We start from the raw sequence: 24054 nt of genomic DNA on the forward strand, positions 1-24054 counted from the left end.
TCCCCTTTCCAAGAGTGTGAACTGAGCCCTGGCAAGTCCTGTCCCCAGTGACAAGGAGAAGAGTCTAGCCTTTCATAATTGCATTATCCCCACCAGGCTGCAAATGAGACAAAACCAACAAACAAAAAAAGAAAGAAAGCGAAACAGAACCCCAGCGCCCTCTCCCTAAATATTGGGCTTTAAAAAAATCATGACTACATTTCTTTATTAATGCAGGAGCCGCAGATGATGTACAGTATTGTCAAAGCCAATAAGCCACACTTGCATTAAAATTGCATTAACTTTTTCTATTAAATCATGTCATATTTCAGAAATGGCCAGGGGAACATGGAAACAACTTAATTGTATTCGCACCCAGCCGCCCAAGTTCTACTCTCTGGAAGCTGGCAAAGCCACCAAGCAGCCCACTGGCGTGGGGCCTTAAGAACACCACTCGGGGGCCTCCCATCATTCCGAGGAGCAGGTTTTCCAAGAAGAGAGCAGGATCTGAGAGCACGTCCCTTCTGCATCCCTTAATAAATAATGAGGCTCTCAGGCGGCTTCCCAAACAATAATTCATCACCATCTTTGCTCCACTGGAGTTAATTGCTTTTCACTCATTATTATTTATTTACATATTTAGTCCTGCTAGATAGTGCCTCCCCCCTCCTCCCCCTGGTGCAAAGGCTTGGGAAAGATACCGACCTGGGGCCCAACAGGGAAGGCTGCTGGGTGGGCCTGGTTGGACGAGTGTTGGTCGGTGGTGCTCGGGTCAGCGGGTGGCGGGTTTCCTCTGGCCCCTGGCAATCAAAAGAGAAGCTTTCCTTTAATATCCAGGCTGGAAACTACATTTCCCTCGGGCTGTGATGTCACAAGGGCCCAAGTCCAGTGTGACGGGCCCAAGTGGGCTTCTCAATCGCTCCAGGACGCCAATCACTTCTCAGCAGCATCCATTATGCTCACCCGCACTCGGGTTGGCCAACTCATTGGGGGAGATCCAGGGAGCCGCCAGCAGGGAAACGGAATCTCTCATCAGCCTGCCTAATGCGCTTTACATTATACAGCAATTTACACGCGCACCGAGCTCTCTCCCAGGTGGGAGCGGCGTCTCTTCAGCCGTGATGAGCAGCAGCATTTCTAATTCCTCAAAGCAGAAAAATTACTGGAGATGTGAACAAGCCCCATCTCCTGTGTGTCTGTAATCAAGCGTTCCCGGGCCTCCCGGCCCCTGCCTCCCACCCAACACATGCTTAGATCCTCATTCATGACTATGTACAAGTTCTGCAAAAACAAAACCTTTTCTAAATGTCACTTCAGGTAATTCTCGAAACAGAAGCCGAGAAGCGGGATTGGAGAAGCCAAAGTGGAGCCTCAGCTCCCGGGCACAGCCCTGGCCCAGGGTCCCCCTCGCGTCCAGCTCGGGCCGTCCCCACTGTGGTTTGGTGGCCGGAAACAAATGGCCCCACCAATGACGCCTGACTCGGTATAAGCCAGGCCTGTCCATTGCCCTTCCTTGTTTGTTCACCCGTTGAACCAGCACGGCATTCCCCCATGCTTTTGGAGGCAGCCACTTATGCTAGAGATGGAGGACTAATGCCTAGAAGGGATCCTGGAAGGCCATCCGGCCCGCACCCTACAGGCCAGTCACCCCATCCAAAAGCCTCAGTTTACAGATGAAGGAAATGAAGCCCAGAGAGGTTAGGGTTTTTGCCTGGGGTCACACAGCTCACCAGTCTCAAAGGCAAAGCTTGAAAGTGGGGCAGGGAGGGACTTCAGGTTTTTATCCATCTATCCTCAGTCTAGTAGCATTTATAAAGTGTCTGCTATGTGCTGGGCACTGGGCTAAGTACTAAAGACACAGAGAGAGGTGAAAAGAAAAAGAAAAGCTCCTGCTCTCCGAGAGTTCCCAGGCTGAGGCAGGAGATGGCCTGTAGCCTCCTGTGTCTAAACGAGATAGAGACGGGGTCCACAGAGGGAAGGAGAGGGAATCCAGGGCAATCAGGAAAGGTTTAAAGGAGACATGAAGAAACCAGGGAAGCTTAGAGGGGTAATGAGGAGGGAGAGAGCTCCAGGCACGGGGAGCAGGCAGAGAAAATGCCCAGAGTATTTGGTTTCTAGCAGGGCTGTGTAAGATATTTGTTGGACTGATTTGGTTTCTGGACCAGAATTTTGCCAAAGAGGATGACAATATTTGGGCAAAGTCGTTCACAATTGGACAGTTCCTCTGAAGGGGGAGGGGAAGGAAGAAGCAGTAATGAGGTTAGTGGATAAAAAAACAGTCTTGAAGTCAATATGTCTGGCTTTGGACACATATTGGCTGTGTGATCCTGGGCAAGTCTCTTAACTTCTCAGTGGCCTAGCTATAGAACAACTTCTTATCTGCAGTGGTAAAGAGGATTTCCTTTATTCTGACCCATATGAAGGAAGGAAGGAAAGAAGGAAAGGACCAAGGAAAGAAGGGGGAAAGAAGGAAGAAAGGAAGGAGAAAAAGATGAAAAAGTGGAAAGAAAGAATGAAGAAAGGAAGAGAGGAAGCAAAGAAGAGAAGGGGAAGGAAGGAAAGAAGGAAGAAAGAGAAGAAGGAAGGGAGGAGCAATTTTATGAAGGGAGAATGATTTTACAACTTCTATTAGCATTTTCTGATGAGTGGTTGGAATCCAATTCTATGTAGACCTGAACAAGACCTTCTCTCCCACTGTTTGTCCTACGAATAGCAAGTAGAAGACAATTCAAACCCTGTTTATTGGCACACCATGAACTGCCAAGAAAAAAGGGGGGGCATGATTCTGTCATACTTATAAATTTTAAAGAAGGTATTATCGGCTCATTTAAAACAAATTCTTCTCTATATTCTCTAAAGGGACAGACTTATAAATAATGGAAATGTGGCCAAAAATACTGCAGCACATTAAAGTACAAATAAAATTGAGTGCTACACATTATTCAATTGACTTCTATCTCCACTGCGATGTGTCAATCATAACCGCATTGGATAATGAGATTACGCAATCAGTGAGCCAGGCCATTATGCAGAAACCTGGAAATCTGATTAATTTGTAATATTTCTTGGTGCAGAAAGTCTGAAATGGACATTGCTCAGGGAATACTTACAAGCATTCTATTGAAATTCCTAAATTGATTTGGAACAAACTAATAAAAACACAGACTTGCTGACATTTTATAAAGTGAATTCTGTCAAAGTATGTTTGGCATTTTAATGATTGCCGTCATTTAATAACAAGGGGGAGATGACCTATCATAATAGGCAGAGGTGCCAGCAATTCCCCAGGAAGCTGCAAGAGAAGACCTCAACTTTCTGGTGTGTGTGTGTGTGTGTGTGTGTGTGTGTGTGTGTGTGTGTGTGTGTATGTGTGATTAACTTATTCTCCCCCAACAGAGAGGGTTGGGACTTTTGAAAAAGGATGCATGTAAGGGGACTAACCCTAACCCTAACTCTAACCCTAACTCTAACCCTAACCCTAACCCCCCATCTGAATTCTTTTCTCTGCCAGCCATCTTGGGCTCTCTGATTTCTCTGTGTTCTCTCTGTGGTCTTCAAGAGCCATATGCTTAGCAAGCTTCTTGGACAGAGCTTTGCATTGTGGGAGCACCTCTAGCTAGCTATATCCCACTGAATGTCAATGCTGACCCATTTGACTACTTGCAGTGCTCTTACTTTTGCTTTTGTTCATGCCTAATTGCTGATTAGGAGGAACAGAGATAAGCTGGGGAAAATCCAGAGGAAGGTAGCCAGCATGGTGACAGGTCTTGAGTTGAAGTCATGTAAGGATTTACAAAGGATCTTGGCAAGGCAGTATGGTATAGTGAAAAGAAAACTGGTCAAGAGGAGTCAAGAGGACCTGGATTCAGATTCTTGATTTGCTCTATATTTGGCCTCAGTTTCCTCATCTATCAAATGGGGATGATAGTAGCCCTTATCTCCCAGAGTTGTTGTGAGGGTCAAATGAAATAACATATGTGGATGCTTCACAACTTTGAAGGAGCCAATGAGGTATTGCAAAAGTCTTAACCCATGTTTAAGCTTAATACATGTTAGCAGCCCCCAATATGGTAGTAAACCTGTATTAAGTCTAGGAGCTGAGGATATAAAGACAAAGATGAAACTGTCCCTAGCCTCCAGAAGTTTGCTTTCTTTGAAGGAAAATAGTAATTAGTGTCTTATTAATTAATGTCTATTTAATATTGAGATATGTTTATTGACATGTAAACAAATGTATATAAATACTTGCTTAACAGCTAATAAACTATGTACTCATATGGTGTGTGTGTGTAATATATAATATTATATATAATATATATAATTATATATATAATATATAATATAATAATATATAATATATAATAATATAAGTTATAGTAGAGTGGTGGGGAGGGCAATAATAGCCAGAGAGACCAAGAAGGGCACCTGGTAAAGGAGTTGGGTTGAGTCTTGGAGGGAGCTGCGATTTCCTGTGTCTTACTGGAGAGGAAGGACCTGTCTTTCTCATCTTTGTGTCTGGACCAGATTTGAACTGAGCATCTCACATTTCCAGGGCTGGTTCTCCATCCACTGAGCTGCCCCTAACCCTCCCCAGCTTCTTTAGGAGGTGCCCATCTCAGGCTTCTTGGCGGAAAGACTACGTTGCTGGATTGCCCTCACGACACTTAGATGCTGTCTCTAACCACCACCAGTTGAACATTTCTTAGGCATTCCCAAAGGCCTGGTTATAATATTAGATAGAGAGCCTTTCAAAGCCTGCAGAGTTTTCCCTTATTAGCCCCATGATGAGCTGATGACAAAGACATACAAATATCTAGCCCTACTTTACAGATGAGGAAAGCAAGGCTCAGAGAGTTAGTTAATGTGTTCATAACCACACAGCTACAAAGGGTCAGAGGCAGAATTCAAACCCAGGTCTTTCCAATTCCAGGTCTGACACTCTTTCCTCTATATTAGACATGGAGATGCGTCCTACAAACACAAGTCTGGAAGTTCTATGAGTGAAAAATAACAGGCAAAGAGAACTGGGAGTCCACCAGTACTTGTAGAGAAAATGTTGAAGTGACACCCTGAAAGGCCGTTCAGAAAATTCATTGCCTCCCTCAGGCTTTCAGTGAAGGCAGTCCAAAATTACCTCTATATTGTCAAGGCAATGGCTTATGGGAGAATATTTAAACCACTTACTTGACAACAGAATTGCTACAGTACTTACACCAAGTCTGCCCAGAATAGCCCAATGAAACATTGTGTCAGCATTTTCTTGTCTTGCATCCCATCAGCCAGGCTATTTAATTTAATTCCAAATATCTGTTCTCCTGGTAAAAGCATCTCCAAAGGGAAACTACCACCCTTCCATCTTTCACTGGCCAGTAGTAGTCCAAACCTTCATTTTGGCTTTGAGTTATCCCATATCTCCATAGGCTGGCGATTGCTTCTAGAAATAGCCAAGAACCTAGACTAAACCAAATGTCTTCTAACCTGGAAGTAATTTGTAGCTCTTCTGATTGATTACCTTATAAGTTGCCCCCCCCACACCTCATAGTGCAAGTTAACATAGACAATTAGCCACATAATCTCCCATCCATGGTGATATACCCATCCAAGAATGGGTATTTTATTCACTTAACATGCTGGGAACTTTCAGGCTCTATCCCTTATGTCTGTTGACAATCTCAAGACTGCCTGAAGTCTACACTGCTCTATTATGGCTGATACACACTTGGAACCTTCCTACCACTCCATCCCCCATGGGATGGGAGCCTTCCATGTCTGGGCAACACAGAGAACTGGATAATAATGGTCAGCTAGTGTTCTCTCCCCACCTCCTTGTGCCTGGTAGGGCTGGCAGTGGTAGTGATGGTTTTGCTACTGCTGCTACAACCAGAAATGATCACACACACACACACACACACACATGTTTGCAAAGTGCTTTACTCACATTACATTATTCGATTCCCTGGGGACACAGCCTCAGAAAACTTGGGAGAAATGGCCAGCCACCATGTATATTTTTAGGAACTTCTGGGCAGAGTGAAAGTGATCCATCTAAGTGACAGTCAGGCTTGCTTGGGGTAGTAGAAAGAACACTGGATTTGGAATCGGAAGAGCCAGCCTGGCACTTACACCCATGGGACCTTGGATGAGTTACTCCCCCTGCCCATGCCTTATTTCATTGGGTGTAAAATGAAGGGGCTGGGCTAGGTGACTGTTAATATCCCTTCTAGCTCTTCATCTACCCTGTATACACTTCTGTACCTGATGTTTGTTTACATGCTGTCTCCCTCATTCGAAAGTAAGCTCCTTAAGGACACAGACTGTGTTTTTGCCTTTCTTTGTACTTCTTCACTTACCATAGTATTTGGCACAAATTAAATGCTTTTTAATTGGCTTTCCAAGAACATGCTGCAAAGTTGTGACATGGAACCATGAGTGAGGGGATCTCAGATGAGAGCAAAAGCTTTCCAGTGCATCTCTTAGAGATCCCAAAAGGACATTGGTGCCCGTAACATCTCCCATTCATTCACTCTTTAGAGAGTTGAGTCTTTCCTCTAAGCCATGTTATGAAAAAAATATATCTGTTTTTCTCTATAGAGGGTATATAACATGTTTTGGTGTCTTTTCTTTCCTTTTAAAGAGGACATGGGAGATACCACAGAGAAGAGAAGGAAATCAAGTCAGAAGCAGGTACCCCTGCTTCCCATGGGCTCCTGATGAAAGTCTCCCATCCCCAACCCTGTAATGGTCCAGACACATTTTAGGACTTGGACCCTTTCTTCTTCCTAGAGGTTAGGTTCGATTCCATGCATTAGCACGTTAAGGCCATCGAGAGCTCAGAAATTTGCTATTCTGTCACCCTTCCCTCCCAGTTTTCTGTTAGCACCTGAGAAGGAGAGAATGAGAAAGGTTACTGATTATAAGATGGGTGATGGGATGTACTGCTCATTCATGGCTGCCAATCAATGCCTAACCCAGGGCTTCTCTAAATTCTCCTGGCTTTTCTATTGCTTCGAACTTAACTAAATGCCAAAAGAGGAGTGGGAATGTGGGAAAAACTTTACAGAACTACTTTGACCATTGAGCACTTTTTATTCTTAACAAAATTTTTAAAGAATTGATGATCTGTCTACATATCATCTATCTATCCCTATATCTCTCTATCCATCTCTCTCTTTGGCTATCTATTTATTATCCAGCTCCCTATCCATCAGCTGTCTAGCATTCATCCACATCTACCTAGAATTACATCTACCTATCTGTCAATCAAGCTGTCCATGCATGATCCATAATCATGCATTATCTCTATCTCTTTTTCAAACCCCACATGTCTATCTGTCCTACCTATCTACCTACCCATTCACTGACTAATCCTTCCATCTAGTCAGTTCTCAGCTAGTTATCTGTTAACTATCTGTCAATCTATCTCAACATTAGTCAACACCATGATATGGGAGCTAAGGGAGCTAATGCAACCTTGGGTTGCAATAAGAAAGACTCAGTGCCCATGCCTGAGAGAGGACAGGCTAATGTACTTGATTATGGTCAGGCCACATCTAGAAGACTGGGATCCATTGTGGACTCTTCATTTTAGAAAGGATATCGATGAGCTGGGGAGCATCCAGATGGAGTAATGAAGATGCAGAAGGCCCTCTAGACTATGCCTTATGAGGAGTGGTTAAAGGAATTGGAGATATTTATTCTGAAAAGAGAAGTTGTATCAATGAGGAGACAATAGCTATTGCTAAGTATTTGAAAGACATGGAAGGGATATCTGACTCTTTGGGCTTGGCCCCAGAGACATGATAAGGAGCCATGTATAGAAGTTGCAAAGAGTCAAATTTAGGCTCAACATCAGGAAAAATTTGCTCACACTGAGAACTGTCCAGAATGGCAAGAGGTGGTGCTCAGGCATACCATGCTCAGGAAGTTCTGAGTTCAAATTCAGCCTCTTATACCTAATAGCTATGTGACCCTAGGTGAGATCCTTAATCTCTCTCTGTCTTAGTTTTTTTCATTTGTAAAAATGAGATCATAATAGCAACTATTTCCCAGGGCTGTTGTGAGAACAAAATAAGTTGATATTTGTAAACCACTTAGAAAACCTTAAATCTCTATGCTAGCTATGAACTAATATATGTGGGTAAAAGATGACTAAATGAGTGATGGACACTTGTTAAGCCCTTACTGTGTGACCAGCTCTATGCTAAGAACTGAAGTTAGAAATACAAGCAAAGAAGACAATTCCTGCCCTCAAGAAGCTTGTGTTCTAATGGGGGGGGCAGTAGCATTTAAAGGGAAATGGGAAGGGAATGATAAGGGAAAGGAAGGAGAGAGAATAAGTAGCTATAAAAGACCTACTCCATGCCAGGAACTATGCTGAGGGTTTTCTCACTTAATTTCTCACTTTTCATTGCCCTTAATAACAATCCTGAAAGATAGATGCTGTTATCGTCTCCATTTTTTAGCTGAAGAAACTGAGGCAAACAGAGATTAAGTGACTTGGCCAGGTTCATATAGCTAGTAAGCGTCCAAGTTAGGTTTTTCTGACTCCAGACCCAGTGCTCTAACCACCGGGATTCCTAGGTCCTAAAGAGGAGTTGGAAGGCTAGTAATGGCATGGCTTGGAAATTTATCAAATTGTCCAAGACACAGGACTAGTTCCATAAAAAAGAGGAAAAATGTCCTGTAGCAGAGCCCTGGATGGTTCTAAGAGCAGAATCTAAGGTCCTCATGGGAGGGGGATGGAGAGGATGTGAAAGAGGTCAGAATGCAGGCAGCCAGGTTTAAAAATGGCAGAGAAATTATGTGCAGGGAGGTCTGGCTTGGGCCAAAGTGTGCTTAAAGCTAAAGTCTCAGAACTTTGCATAGAATCTGCATTTATCTAGAAGAGTTTTTGTAATCTGAATGTTAGAATCTAAGCTCCTGGAGGTTAGGAAGTGTTTTTTTAAAAAGTCTTTTTATTTTCATGACATATATATATACATAGACACATATACATATATGCGTATAAAGCAAGGTATATATAATACAAAGTAATTTCTTTTTGTATATTATATCTATAAAACAAAGTATACCTATATAGCAAAAAGTAATTTTTTAATATATAAAAACAAAGTATATATAGTTCAGAGTAATTTCTTTTTGGCAAACATTGGCACTAGCAGTTTACACACATATAGATACCCACATATATTAGTTCATAGCTAGCATAGAGATTTAAGGTTTTCTAAGTGGTTTACAAATATCAACTTATTTTGTTCTCACAACAGCCCTGGGAAGTAGTTGCTATTATGATCTCATCTTTACAAATGAAAAAAAAAACTAAGGCAGAGAGAGATTAAGGGTCTCACCTAGGGCCACATAGCTATTAGGTATCAGAGGTTGAATTTGAACTCAGAACTTCCTGACTCCAGGTCCACTGGAGTCTCTATCCACAGTGTCACTTAGTTGCCTATATATAGTTACAGAATTCCTAAACAATTTGTGGTGTGTGAGTACAATAAAGATTAGTATGAAAACTCCAGAGAAGCATCAGAAGAGTTATATGAACCAATGCAGAACACAGTGTGCAGAAACTAGAAAAATTCATGTACTGACCACACTGCTGTCAATGGGAAGAAAGCTGAAGCTAAAATCAAATATGGGATAATTTATAATGAGCCAACTTTTCCTTGTAGAAGACTCTGACTTCTTGCACAGGTGGAAGCCTCTGCATGCATACAATTGCATAAATTCTCTGAAATAGTTGAAGTGTTGGTGGCTATGGCCAGATGACTTGTTTTCCCTTTCTTTTTTATTCTTTGTTAGGAGGGATTGGCCCTCCAGGTAAGAGGAAGAAAGAAGGACATAGTCAAGAAATTCAAGTTATGTAACATATGTGACCTTTCCCTTCACTTTTTCTCCTTGCTCCAGTCACAGAGGCCTTGATAATGAGATATTCAGAGCAAGATTGAACCAAGAGTTGCCATTAGATAAACCACCATTGCAATCGAAAGTGATGGTATCTTTAACTCACAGTCCCCGATACACATGCTACAAGACTGTGAACATCTCTGACGGAAATCAGCTGAGGATTATGCTTTAATTGCTACAAGAAAGAGAAGTGGAGTCTGGGGAAAGTAGGCAGTTACTTTTATGGTCTACTTTGAGAGGTGGTTGGTGATCATCCCTCCCCACCACTCAAAGAATCTCCCTCACTCTAATTCAACTGCTACCAAGTCATCCTTTTGGGCCAAACCCTCTCCAATTCATTCTTTTTGTTACATATTGATGATTCTGAGACAGAAAATATCTCATGGCCACAATATTAGAAATACTGTTCAGCTCCTTCCAATGGGAGGCTTCTCTGTAACGTGAGAGTTCTGGGTACAAGATAGGGATGAGATGCTAAAAGTGAGCAAAGGGGAGGAAAATGAGTTAGAAAACACAAACTTTGTCGACTTCAAAATTTTGCTTATGGTTGATGCTAATTACAGTCCTGCTCTAGCTAAACCCCTCATCCTCTCTTGGTTATACCATTGTAACAGCCTACTATTTAGAGTCTTTGCCTTGAATTTCTCACTTCCCTAATCTATTTCCTTCATAGTTGCTAAAATGAATTTTCTAAAGTACAAGTCTGACCATCTCATCTTCTCCCTCTCTAATCAAGGAATTCTAATGGCTCCAGATTACTTCTAGGATCAAATAGAAAGAAGAGTCTGTCTTTTAAAACTCTTGCTGATAAAGAATGCTATTCATAACCTGAGAAAGAACTGTGGAAGTAGAAACACAGAAGAAAAACAGCTGCTTGATCAAATGGGCCAATAGGGACATGATTGGGGATGTAGATTCTAAGTGATCATCCTAGTGCAAATAGCAAAATATGGAAATAGGTCTTGATCAAGGACACATGTAAAACCCAGTGGAATTGCTCATTGGCTACGGGAGGGTGTTGGGAGGAGGGGAGAGAAAGAACATGAATCATGGAACCATGGAAAAATATTCTTAATTAGTTAATTAAATAAAATTTTCAATAAAAATACTCTTTCTGATATACCCCTTTCCCATCTCTCCAAACTTAAAAACATGACTGTCGTGCTTGCATTTTATGGCCGAGCCATAGTTCTTCATCTATGATGTTCCACCTCCTATTTCCATGCTTTGATGCTGGATGTTTCCTTTGCTTGGAATATTTGGTCTTGTACATTCTGTGGCTTTCTTCAAGGTTCCACTAAAACTTCCTTTTTTTGTCCTTGACCCCCTTCACCTGTGCTAGTTATTTCAGCTGTCCTCTCAAAGGTTGCCACATATTTACTCTCTATGTATTATGTATGTTCCCATTGATGCTTATGTCATATCTTTATCACAACATGAGCCCCTTGAAGGCAGGACATGTTTTCCCTTTTTGTTTCTATGCCTCAATCCTAGTGCAGTGTCTGCTTTATAACCATTATTTAATAAATACTTTCTGATCGCTTGATTACCAGGAAAAGGAGAGAACACTTAAGCTGTTCCCAAGTATTTGAAAAGCTATCACATGAAATTGGGATAAGATTTCCTAGCCTCCCAAGGGAACCCAGAGACCATCTAGTCCAACTCATACTTGAAAAATAATTCTTCACAAGTAGGCATCCAGCTAATGTGTGAATACTTAAAATGATGGGGAACTCACTACCTCTGAAGGCAGCCCATGCCCCTGTAGAATAGATTTTGATGTTAGTAATTCCATATTTTGAGCCTAAAGAGCTTTTACAACTCTGAGATTAGTTATGCCAGTCACAATGAGTCAGATCCCCTTTCTCCATTTCAGCTGTTCATATCCTTGACAAATATCACGGCTCCTCTTAAGTCTTCTCAATTGCTAATAAACATTTATTAAGATGCTGGGAAACAGAGATAAAAGTGAGTCTCTGCCCTCGAGAAGTAAATGCACAATAGATATGAGGTGATTAGGACTGGTGGCACTCGAAGCTAGGGGAGCACAAAATGCCTCAGATGGGAAGGTGATCATGAGTTGAGCTTTGAAAGAATTCAGGGGTTCTGAAAGGCAGTGGTAAGGAGGGAGGGCCTGCCAGTACCAAGGTATGGAAGAGGTCAGTTTGTCAGGCCAGTTGAGGTTGAGGAAAGTTGAGGAAAGTCTTGTTCAATAAATCTAGAAATGAAATCTAGAGTGAGGTTGAGGAAAGAGATCTGGGTAAGGGAGACCTTTAGGAAATTAATGTGATAATCTAATTAGGGGGTGATGAAGCCCTGACCAGGGATGGTGGCTGGGCCAACAGAGAGGAGAAGACTAATATGGGAGACATTGAGGAGATATAAATACTGAGATTGAACTCCAGATTGGATATGTGGGATGAGACAGAATGAGGAACAGAGGCTGACATGGAGATTGAAGACCCAGAAGATGAAAAGGATGATGTTACCTTTGACAGAGACAAAGTTCAGAAGAGGGATGAGTTTGGGCAATAAAGATAATGAAATTTGTTTTGGACATGTAAGCATATCAAACTGAGCTTGTTTGTAATTGAACCCTCTCAAATAAAAATCCTCACTTTCTCTAACTCCTACTTTGCTGGGAATTTGAGGTTCTTCCTCATGTTGATTGCTCTCCAATATTCTGAGCATGTGGCACCCAGAGTTGAGCACCATTATCCAGCCAAGGATAAAGGTAGAATACCAACTCTTTATTCCCAGAAAAACTCTCTATAGTTACGACCCAGGTTCTCATTGGTTTGCTTTTCTTGGCCCACAGGAAAGAACCAGAAACAATAAGTAGAAGTTGTCCAGATGAAGACTTTGGTTTGGAAGACTTCCTAATAATTAGAACTATCTGAAAGTGGAATGGGCAGCCTATAGAAGTAGTGAGCTTCCTATCAATGGAAATCTTTAAGCAAAGCCTGATAAAGAAGAGGGGACTCTTGTTCATGCATGGGTTGGAAAAGGTGACAGCTGATGTCTCTTCTAGCTCTTATATTCTGTGGGAAATTGTCCCCTCAATTTCTCACAGATGCTTAGAAACTGGGAAATGGGGGCCCTCCAGGATAGAGATGATTGAGGGCAATGGCTATATTCTTAGTTCAAATAAGCAGAGGAAGTCATGAGAGACATTGGCATTTGACATTGGCATGACATGGCATTATTCACCATGATTCTCTGAGTCAGCCTCCATTCCTCATTATCTCTCATCCAAAATAGTTGATCTGGTGCTCAATCTCGGTGTTTATCTCCTCAGTGTCTCCCATATCTGTCTTCTCCTCTATTGGTCCAGTCACTATCCCAGGGCAGGGCCTCATCACCTTCTGACTTAGACTATCACAATAATCTCCTAAATGGTTTCCCTTGACCATGAGTAATTAAGGAGGAAAAAGCCATAAAAGATAAGTCACCATCCACTTGGGCAGCACTTCAAGCTCACACCTTCTCTCCGGCTCTTTGCAGTGGACATTTTGGGTTTAACTTCACACTACCTATCTCCCCAAAATGGGAGGGGGGGATGGAGAATGTGGAAAGAGGAAATGGTTAAGAGAAAAACACTCAATCAAAATAATGACACTGGAGCACTTCTCACCCTGATGTAACTCTTTGGGAGAGCTCCCACTGAGGAGAGATTCACAGCTGGGGGGAGTTGGTCCTACATTCTTAATGGGAAACATATTTATCCTTCTTCTAGCACAACAAAAATGATGCCAAATCTGGCCTCATATTATTGCTCTGTGATTTATGGCAATTTTCTGACCACTTTTCCTTTCTATATCCATATCTTTGCTCATCCATTTGTGGGGATCCATGGAGCTAAGCGGCTGACTGATCCATTTTACTGATTTACTCTCAGAGCTCCCCACTCATTGAAAAAGCATCTCATGTTCAAATTTCAGGGGGAAAGGGGAATAAAAATCAACTAGTCCCCCCAATATAAAATCCATTAAAGACCAAACAGAGCCATGAGTCTACAGGGATCCTTCCACAGGACAGATGCTGCTTGTAAGCAACTCAAGACTAGGTCATAAACTCAAATTCCCATCACTTAAAGTTCTGCAGAGGACAACAAAGAAAGAACCTCCCCCTAAACCTAACCCCCCAACCCCCATCATAAGCATCTCAGTCTCAACATGTCCAAAACAAAGCCCACTATATTTTCTTTCAGACTCATTCTTTTCAGTTTTACTGTTTCTGTTTAGAGCACAATCATCTTTTCAGTCATTCTCCCTTTTCCTGTCTGATTGGTTGCCAAGCCTTGTTGGGTCTATGTGCTGAGAACCTCCTGGACAATGGGCCTAGAGTATGAACCCAAGTTCAAATGTGACCTGAAAATTCACTAACTGTGATCCTAGACAAATCACTTCATTTGCCTGCCTCAGTTTCCTTGACTATAAAATGGGATAATAGTAGCCCATGCCTCTTAGGATTGTTGTAAAGATCAAATGATATAATATTTATAAAGTACATAGCACAGTGCCTGGCACACAGGAAGTGTTAAAGAAATAGTCTTCTTATTAAACATTATTCCCTTCCCGTTTGCATCTCTTCCCATCTTTCCACTCTTATAGCTGCCATTCTAGTTCAAACCCTTATCATTTCTTCCCTAGACTACTCCAGTAGGTTTCTAATGAGTTTTCCAGGTTCCAGCTGCCTCACCTCTCACAACCCATTCTTCTCCCAGCTTCCAAGTTGCTATTCCTAAAACAAAGACCCAAGTCATTCCCCTGCTCTTTAGTCATTTCCTAGTGGCTCTACTGTAGGAGGCAATACAAAACATTCCTCCTGCTGTGTTAGATTTGCCACAATCTGGCCCCTCCCTGGCTTTTCAGCCTTCTTTGCCATCACTGCTTCTCTCACACACTCTTCAAGCTGTTTTCTGCACCCCGTATTTCATCTCCTTCCTTGGATCTTGGCACAGCCTCCTCCCCTCCCCTTGATACTTGGAACGGTCTCTCTCTTCTCCTCCAGTTTTAGAATTCCTAATTTCACTCCCAATAAGGGGCATTGGAGGATTGAACTTAGAATCAATCAATTGACCAATGAACATCTTTCAAGCGCCTTCCCCATGGCAGACTCTGTGATAGGCAGAGGGGATCTCTTAATGGAAATGACACTGCTGTCCCCTCAGGGAGCTTGCTTGTTGAGGGATGCAACATGGACACATAAATCACATATGAAGTGAATACAAGGCAACTTCTGGGGAGCAAGGCATACCACTTGGGACAAGGGGACAGCCTTTGAGGGTCTGCAATGGCTAAACTGGAATGAATATCCCACCAAGCAGCCAGGAACAGAAAACACTGTATCATTGGGAGGGAGTCATTTTCCCCAACATCAAACCAACTTCATGTATTACCATTAGTTATCTTCTATTGCCTTTTTGTTCATTTTTTTCAGCATTGCCATAATTTGCATATCTCTCCTACTAAAAGATGATCTTAATGTAAGAGCATTCTAGGGACAGACATCTAGGTAGCCTGGTGGACAGAGAATCTGGTCTGGAGTTGGGAGGACCCAGGTTCAAATCTAGCCTCAGATACTGCCTAGTTGTGTGACCTTGAGCAAGTCACTTAATCCTAACTGCTTAGCCCTTGCTGCTCTTCTATTTTAGGATTGATACCAAGACAGAAGATAAGGTGTTTATTTTAAAGTAAGAGCCTTCCTGAGGCATTCTAGCCCTAAGAATCACATTCTCTTCCCCCCTTTAGAAAGCATGATGTCATTGGGTTCTCCTTCCCTAGAGTTAAGTGCCCCCCCCCCCAAAGGCATTGCAGAACTTTAACATATTGGGCTGAAATCATGATAATGTCAGACCATCCACTGCTCACATGACTTCTTTTGAGGTCAATGACAAATTTCACTTTTTCACAAATATGTCACATTAGTCTAGATTCAGGCCAGAATTTAACCCAATTTAGTTCAACAAAGTGCACATGGATAAAGGGTTGAACCTGGACCTGCCGGGCCTGAGTTCAAATGCTTCCTCTGAGACTTCCTACCTATGTGGCCTTGAGAAAGTCACAGCTCTCTGGAAGTCCTCTCAGCTCCAGCCTCTGCTGTCCAACCTTAGAACTTCCATAACCCCCAGAACGTCCTACTTTCCACAGGTGAGCTCCTTGATATCAGGGACTGTCCTGTTTTCTTTAATTGCCTCCCCATTACCAGTGGTGGTGCAGGTCACAGTCTCTTTGGGTCTGACCCTTCCCATCTGCTAAACAACATAACAATATATACGTGTATAGATACCTATGCATCCACACAGACATAAACACATATGCATATATGTAAACACACATACATAAATACATACACATGCATAGGTATTCATGTTTGGGTCCCTTCTAGCTCTAGAGTTATGATTTCACAAACCCAAAAGGTTAACAGCTTCAAACTGCCCAAAGACTTTTGGGACATCCAACATATATTAAGAATCCAGGCAATTAGAAGGTGCAATGAATAGAGCTCCTGAAGTCCAGGAGACCCGAATCCAAATCTAGCCTTGCTTGCTTTCTAACTGTGTGACCTTGGGTGAGTCATTTAACTCCCATTTCCCTCAGTTTCCTCATCTGTAGGATGGGGAGAATAATAGCCCCAGCCTCCCAGGGTTGTTGTGAAGATTGAATGACCTAATAATTGGAAGGTGTTTGACACCCAGTAAATGCTCTCTAAATGTCAGCTATCCTTATATGGAAAGCACTTGGGATACAGTGCCCTGACTCCTCTTTTGAAAACCCATGTTAAAAAGTGGGATTGGACACTTAGATCTTAAGTTATGGCATCAAAACTGTGATCAGAAACCCCATCAGGAACCAAGAATCTATTTATGGTGGACCAGAGGTACAATACAGTTAAAAATAAACACAGAGAAGATGTCCAGTAATACTTAGAAGGAAATAACAGGGGAAAGGATTAGGAATGAATCAATCAATCAATCAATGAACACTCCCCCCACCCCATCCATCACTGTTTTCCTTCTAAACACCCAGCTCACCTGACTTTTTAGGCATGTTCCCTGATCCCCAGCACCCAGGACTGACCTCCAGGTCCCATATCTCAGTCTTGTGCTTATTTGATATTCCTGCATTTGTCCTGTGCAACGGCTGACTTACATTCATGGTCATACCCATAAGAATGGGACATTGGGAAGAACTCTTCTAGGTAACCAGGTGGTGCAGTGGAGAAAGTGTTGACTACTAGCTTTGTCTACATGAAAGGCTAGCATGTGGAAAGTGGAGTAGACTCAGAGTATCATTCTAGACAGAAGACAAGGTCAAAGGGGACAGAAGAGTAGGCTGCGGTTCAAAATTCAGACATTTTGGACAAAGTTGTTAACAAAAGGAAAAGGAAAGGAATGATGTGCTTCCTTGGTTAGTGATCTGAACTCCATTTTATCTAGGGAATTCCAGTAAATGTTGGGGGAGGATATTTTATAGAGCAGTTGTTGATGCTAGGTAGAGTTGTTCTGGATGACTTTGGTCAACATTCTGTTATCCATGTCATCGCCACATCTATTAACCTTTAGACAATCCCTAAAGGTATGGAAAGCACTTTACGGACATTATCCCATAGTATCCTCCCAATAACTGTCAGATAAGTATGAGAGGAAATGTTCACATTTTGCAGATAAGAAAACTGAGACTCAGTAAAGCTAATAAATGCTAGAGTCAGGGCTCTTGCGAGGCAGCAACGGACAGTGGACAAAATGCCAAATTTGGCAACAAAGGAGCTAGGTTTGAAACTTAGCTGTCATTTGGCTTCTGAACCTTGGATGATATATTTAGCCTCTCAGGCCTCAGTTTCCTTTTCTGTAAAAAGTGAAGGGAGAGGTTAGATGACATCATCTCTGAGATCCCATGCACCTTGAAACTTATGATCATATGACTTCTAAAATTCCCTCCAAATCTAAACTTTCTGATCCAAAGGAATTGAAGTGGTTGTTAAGGTATGAGACTTATAAATGGTTAATAGTGTTATTTAAAAACAGCAATAAATAACAAATAATAAAAATGCTTAAGAGGGAAGGAGAGGAGCATAATGATCTGGGGGGGGGGGGATTTTGAATGTTTGGGATCAATATTGATTCAGCAGATTCAGTATCCCAGCATGGTATCAGGCAGGAATATAGAGTGATATGACGTGATGTTCAGCCTCTGCTGAACCTTTTGGCTCTTTCTGGTCCAGGAATCAGCAGATCATCTTTAAGAATTAATAGGACAAAAACGTCTAACTCCCTCGGGCCAACCAGGCAAAGACCTTCACTTAGCTTGTCCAAAGATACCAGGCATGGTTGGTTACTGCCCTACCTCCCCCTGGAGCTTTTGCATTTGGATTGAACCCACCAGAGACTGAACTCTTCTGGTGGGCCCTTCAGGAGTCCTGGGTTCTCTCCACACCACAATGGACACTGGTTAGGGTTTCAAGGAAGCAAGGGGTACACCATTGTTTTTGGTTTTGATTGTATCATTGGCAGAAGGAAAGCCCAGATGAGGAGATTCCTTCCAATTCAGGTCAGCACCTTTGCTGCAATTTAGAGAGTGTCTAAAGCACCTTAAGGGGAGAGGGGATAAGGGGCTCCCCAGGATCATAGGGGCTCAGGGATCACACAGGTAAAATATGTCAGAAGCAGCACTTGAACCCACATCTTCCTGGCTCTAAGTCTGGCCTATTATTCATCAAACTAGGCTGCCTAATCTCTGCAGGAAAATGATGAACATTTGGGCTAATTGCCTGTCTAATGAGAAGTCCTTTAACCTGAGATACCTCATTGTTGACCTTTCCGGCTGTAAACTCAACGACAAGAGAAAATGGCCAGTAGCGAGCGAGCGAGCGAGCAAGCGAGCGAGGGAGGATGTCACTGGGATCCCCCTGAGGACTATTTCCGATGCTGTGTTTAGTAGGCTGAGCAAGTCCCTGCTTGGTGGTATTGCTCTTTCCTTCCACCCCTCCCTCCCTTGCCTCTCCTCCCGGCTGTTCTAACGCCTTTTCTCCAAGGTGTATCTGTGGACACCAGGCGACTTCCTAAGGTAACAATGGCTAAAGATCAGCTCGACACATTCCAGGTCGAGATTATTTATGAAGCCGCAATTCTTCTGTAAATAAGCCAGTTGTTAAAATGATATGTATCTGTGTAATTGAGTCCTCTGTATACAAATAAATAAGGCTTTATTGCAATGTCAGAAGTTAACAGACCAGTCAATAAAATCAATAACTCACTTTTTCTTGCTTATATATCTAACTTCTCTCCACCTTTCTTGTGTCCTCTGTTTGTTCTGGGTACATATTACCACTCGAATGGATATATAGCCCTTGCACTATTGTTTATTAAACGGAAGGCAGACAGAAGAACGAAGGAAAAATGGGCAAAGAAACGCCACCTCAGCAGCTGCCACGTCCCAAAAGGTTTGGCCAACTTGATGTTTTGGGTGCGCCTGGCCAGCGGCCCCAAGAAGGAGAGACAACGGCTTGGTTCCTACACCAGCGTTCAAGAAGGTTTAATAGGAATGGCCACAAGAGGAAATTAGGTCCAAGCAGAAGGACCTAGCTTGAAGGGGCTGGACCGCATGAGCCTCGAAGAGCTGTCAAACCTGTGCTGTCATGGGAGAATCTCAGAGTCGGTCCTGCCAACACCTTAAAGGCTGGGCCAGAATTCCCCTCCCAAGTCCCCACTTCTCAGAAGTTTGTAATTTAGCTGTGAAAGAAGAAGGAGCCGCTCTGGCCTGAGCCTCACCAAACAAGACTCCTCCGGAAAGGGAAGTCGGGCTCTTTTTTTTCTTTTGAAGCAATTTGCTTAATTGATTTGATCCTCATTAAGCTTATTTTTTCTCAGGGTTTAAAAGGGCTATTTGATTTCTTTTTGCATTTGTATTTCTTAAAATCCAATTAAAAGAACTGACACAGAACCATTCCCCCTAAATCCAAGGGGAAACTTATCCAAGTTAAGGCAAAAGAGAAATGAGCTGCCCCAATTAGTGTGCTTTTCCTGAGAGCTCCTCAAGCTTACTTTAGTGTTACTCTATAAATAAGGCTGTAAGATTTACTAGCCCACTGATAACAGACCCACAAGGACTCCATTAGGAAAATGAATAGGACACTATTTTTCAGTGTGCAGAGAAACATGGCTCACCCTTGACCAGTGGTAAAGGCCGGTTGCCCAGAATCCAAGAACTCAGCCAAGAGTCTCCTTCACCCCAGCCCCTATATCTTAGGTCGTGATTAGTTCGATAGAACATAATCTCCATGAGATGAGGGACATTTCTTGTTTGCTTTGTCTCCCCAGCATCTAGCGTAGTTCTTGGCATGCAGTAAATGCTTAATAAATGCTTGCTGAACTGAATTGGATTGGTCTACTTGAAAAGATTTTACTACCTAGATATTGCGGCCAATTCGACTTTTTACCTCTTGCTTAGATGGACTTGACCTGGCCAGACTCAGTTCATCTCTAGTCAAATGAACTCAACCAACTCTCTTACTCTCAATCAGAGCTACCAGTCACTGCCATTGGTGCTGGGGCTAAGTATCATTTAAATAGCCACATGTGAACTCACTGGAGTTCCCACCATTGGCCAAGCTATCCAGACACCCCAAACTGAAGGGAGGCACAGACTTCCTCCGAGCGACTGAGTCCTTCTTTTCTTGGAGGTCGTTAAGCAAAGGCTGAGTGACCAGATGTTGTACGAGTTGAGAAGGGATTTTTGCTAGGTTCAAGCCAGACTAGAAAGATTTTGAGATCCTTTCCAGCTTGAACTGCCCAGAATCCAAATTTTCCAACCTGATCCCCTTCTTCTTTCTCGGGGACACTCGACTCTGTCTCTGGGCTCCAGGAGATCAGCAGTACATTGAGCTCATGATAAGGAAACCCCCTTTACCCAGAAGATCCCATGTGCTCTATAATAAGCTAGAGAGCTGCCTGAGGCACACACACAGACAATAAGTGTCAGAAGGACCTGACCATTGTGTTGGCCTTCGGGACTCCAAAGACAGCTCTTAACCCACCAGGCTACCTCTTCAAGGCTGTTTTTGTATCAGGAATGTGAAGGACCTGTGATTTCCTGGGTATGGGGAACCCTTTCTGTGCAGAATCTTCCCTACATCAACACAGATGGGTGACCCAGCTTCACTGTTCTCAGCCTCTCTATCTGTCTTTGTCTCTCCCCTCTCTGGGGTTCCTTGTCACTAATTATGAGGAGGAATTCATACACCTATGGAAATGCCAATATGGACCTGCCTAAGTTATGACTCCTAGATAATACTCTGCATGAATGGTGCCAGGCACAGTAGCATTAGAAAAATAGCTAGAATTGCCCAGGAAGTCGATTAGCCGGAAGGCTAAAGAGTCACTTGGTAGCTTTTTTTGGAGAACTCATTAGGAACCCGGTCTATACTCAGGGACAGTTTTACAACACTGATGAAATCAATTCGGTTGGGGTGATGCCGACCAACTTCTAGCTGGAGAGGTGCCCATGAATCAATTCACCTTGGCTTTAGCCAATGAGGACACATTGACTGCATTTAGATAATATTCATTCATTCCACAAATATTTGTTGATCAGAGTCTCTTGGGTGATTACAAAAACATCATTCTTGAGCTTCCCACATGCACATTAGCCTGCTACAGAGAACAAACTATTTGGTCTGACTTAGTTATAACAACGTTTTGTTCTCTCAGAGAAAGATTGCTTCGGAGCCAGGCACCTTCCTGGGGAGGGAAAAAGCAAGTACAGACATAAAGGATATTTCAAAGCGAGAAAGTCCCATAAAAATACAGGTCTAGGATTAGCTGTAGAAGCGTTGGAGTGCTTTCCTGGGGGGAAAGGGGGCATCAGTCAGCTGGTCTACACTGGGGATTTTCTGGTCTAGGAAATTCCCTCTAAATACTATTGTTGCTAGCACCACTACCACTACTACCATCACTATCACCACCATACTACTACTGCTGCCGCAGCTCTTCATTACCCAATGGACCATAGCAGGCCAGGTTCTTGTGCCCTCCACTGATGTGTTGGCCACCTCCCAACTTTCTGCTGTCCTCTCTTTTAGCATTTCAAGACTGCCCACAGGGTTTTCTTGGCAAGGATCTTGGAGTGGTTTTCCATTTCCTTCTCCAGTGGATTACCTTGTGTCTGAGTGCTCCACTATCATGGGTAACCCTTCATGCCATAGTTTCATTGAGTTACACAAGTGAACTAGGAGCAGTCTACTGCCAGGTAGGATTTAGATAGAACTTTAAGGTTTGCAAAGCACTTTTCATATGTTAACTCTGGGTAGATTAGTCCTTGTTCTGTACCCTATAAGTTAAGAATTATCAGGAACACCGAGCGGCTCAGTGATTTACCCAAGATCACACAGTCGGCATGGGCCTGAGGCAGGGCTTGATTCTGGCATGTGCTAACTGCAAAACCTGCCCTTTCTCCACTACCACATGCTACTTCTCTGAAATCTTTGAAAAAATTATTATGAATAGTGGCAATATTTCATTTTTGTTGGGAACTCCTGGTAGGAGGAAAATGCTCTCCATGAATGCATATTTTCAACCTCTCTTCAACTTAGGGACTTAGAGATCATCCTGGAAGGACAGAGAGATACAATTTGAACCCAAACCCTTCTGCCTCCAAGGTTAATCCTCTATCCATTGAGCCGTATCTAGATAATTGGAAGAACTACTCTAAAAGTCTAGTTTAGAATCTGAGGATAGTTTTTGCATCTTCCTAACTCCCCACCTCTCCAATTTTAACACAGCAATCCAAACTAGGAAGCACAGCACTACATGAACAACTCAATGTTGTTACTAGGGTTGACAAAAAGGATGACTCATCATAGTACAGATTTTTCACTACAACTTTTAATATGAAAGATACGATCTTTTAATGTTGTCTATGTCTGGAATTCTGTTCCAAGTCAAACAGTCAGAAATGATTGGAGTATATTTGTACCTCATCTCATTGCCAGCCTAGATATTGTATTCCAATCCTGCAGAATTGGTGGATTTTGGAGGGATCTTGAAGAAGTAACAAAGTTTGCTAAGAGTTGATGCCCTGTCATTCACAAGGAATCCATTTTTCACTTGAACTCCACACTGATTCTCCTTCAGAACAAGGGCAAACACTTAGTTATCTTCTACTTTTGTATTTCACTTGATATTAATGAACAGAGCCCCATCAAACTAACTAATCTCTATTTTATCTTTCCAGAATTTTCTGTATAATGTTGACACATGTACTGGGGATACCTTATTGAAGGACAGCTTTTAAAGTGGTGTTTTGTCCTACTGAGTCAGATCAAGACTTTAGAATAAACTTAGAATAATCACAGTGGGATTTAATATTTACTACACCTCCCAGTTAATTTTGTGGTGGCAAACATTTAAAAAAGATGCCCGATCACTTCTGAGAAGGGATTCCAGTTTCATCCTTCAGTGCCCTCAAGATAACATAGCTGTTTTATCTGTCTTACCACACTTTCTTTAAATTGCTCTTTCCCTCTGTTGCTTCTTGCTCTTTTATCAGACAACATACTCATGATCTTCTACCATCCTCTTCAGTAAGATTTTACAAATAAGTTTCTATTCCAAACTCATGCTGTGCTAGGCTACTGAGTCTTTCCACTTGGAAAGCTGGGAAAGTATTTGCTGACTAAGGTGAGTTGTAGTCTTTTGATTTCTCCCTTAAGGCAAATTTAATGGAGTTACACTTCTATGCAAAATTGTTATAATTGGTGTCAATGTCTCTTCATCCATTCATTTCCTAATGCCAATTATTCATTTAAATAGGTCAGGTTGGAGGTGATATAATTGTGTCATTTACCTTTTTCTGTATTATTCTTCTGGCTTTGTGCTACTTATAGCTTTGTTTACCATGTCAGTGGTCTGATTTTTAGGGACAGTTGATTCAGGGATGAAGTTCAACAATGAGGAATCACTTCCTATCTCTGAAAAAATGATTAATTTCATTTTTGTGATATCATATAGTATTTACTTTGTACTCATTTTTTTCTCTCAAAAAAGTATAGAATGTATAGGCATGAAGCTTCTGGGTAGTTTACATATCATTGGCCTTTCTCATTTTTTATCCTTTAATGATATTTACTTTCTAATATTTTTTCTCAGTCCTTACCTATGACACTGAA

General features: G+C 42.3%; 1 protein-coding gene across 2 annotated transcripts in view; it reads right to left on the reverse strand.

Annotated features, from left to right (window-relative positions):
* The window catches only part of POU6F2 (POU class 6 homeobox 2), a 504391-nt gene that overhangs the window by 269181 nt on the left and 211156 nt on the right, over window positions 1-24054 (reverse strand). For both annotated transcript variants that reach the window (XM_056804137.1, XM_056804138.1), the window contains one exon: window positions 685-779. In XM_056804137.1, the coding sequence (XP_056660115.1) occupies window positions 685-779 (95 nt within the window). The remainder of the gene's footprint in view (window positions 1-684; window positions 780-24054) is intronic.

This window comes from Monodelphis domestica, chromosome 7, assembly GCF_027887165.1.
Source record: "Monodelphis domestica isolate mMonDom1 chromosome 7, mMonDom1.pri, whole genome shotgun sequence".
Classification (NCBI taxonomy): Eukaryota; Metazoa; Chordata; class Mammalia; order Didelphimorphia; family Didelphidae; genus Monodelphis; species Monodelphis domestica.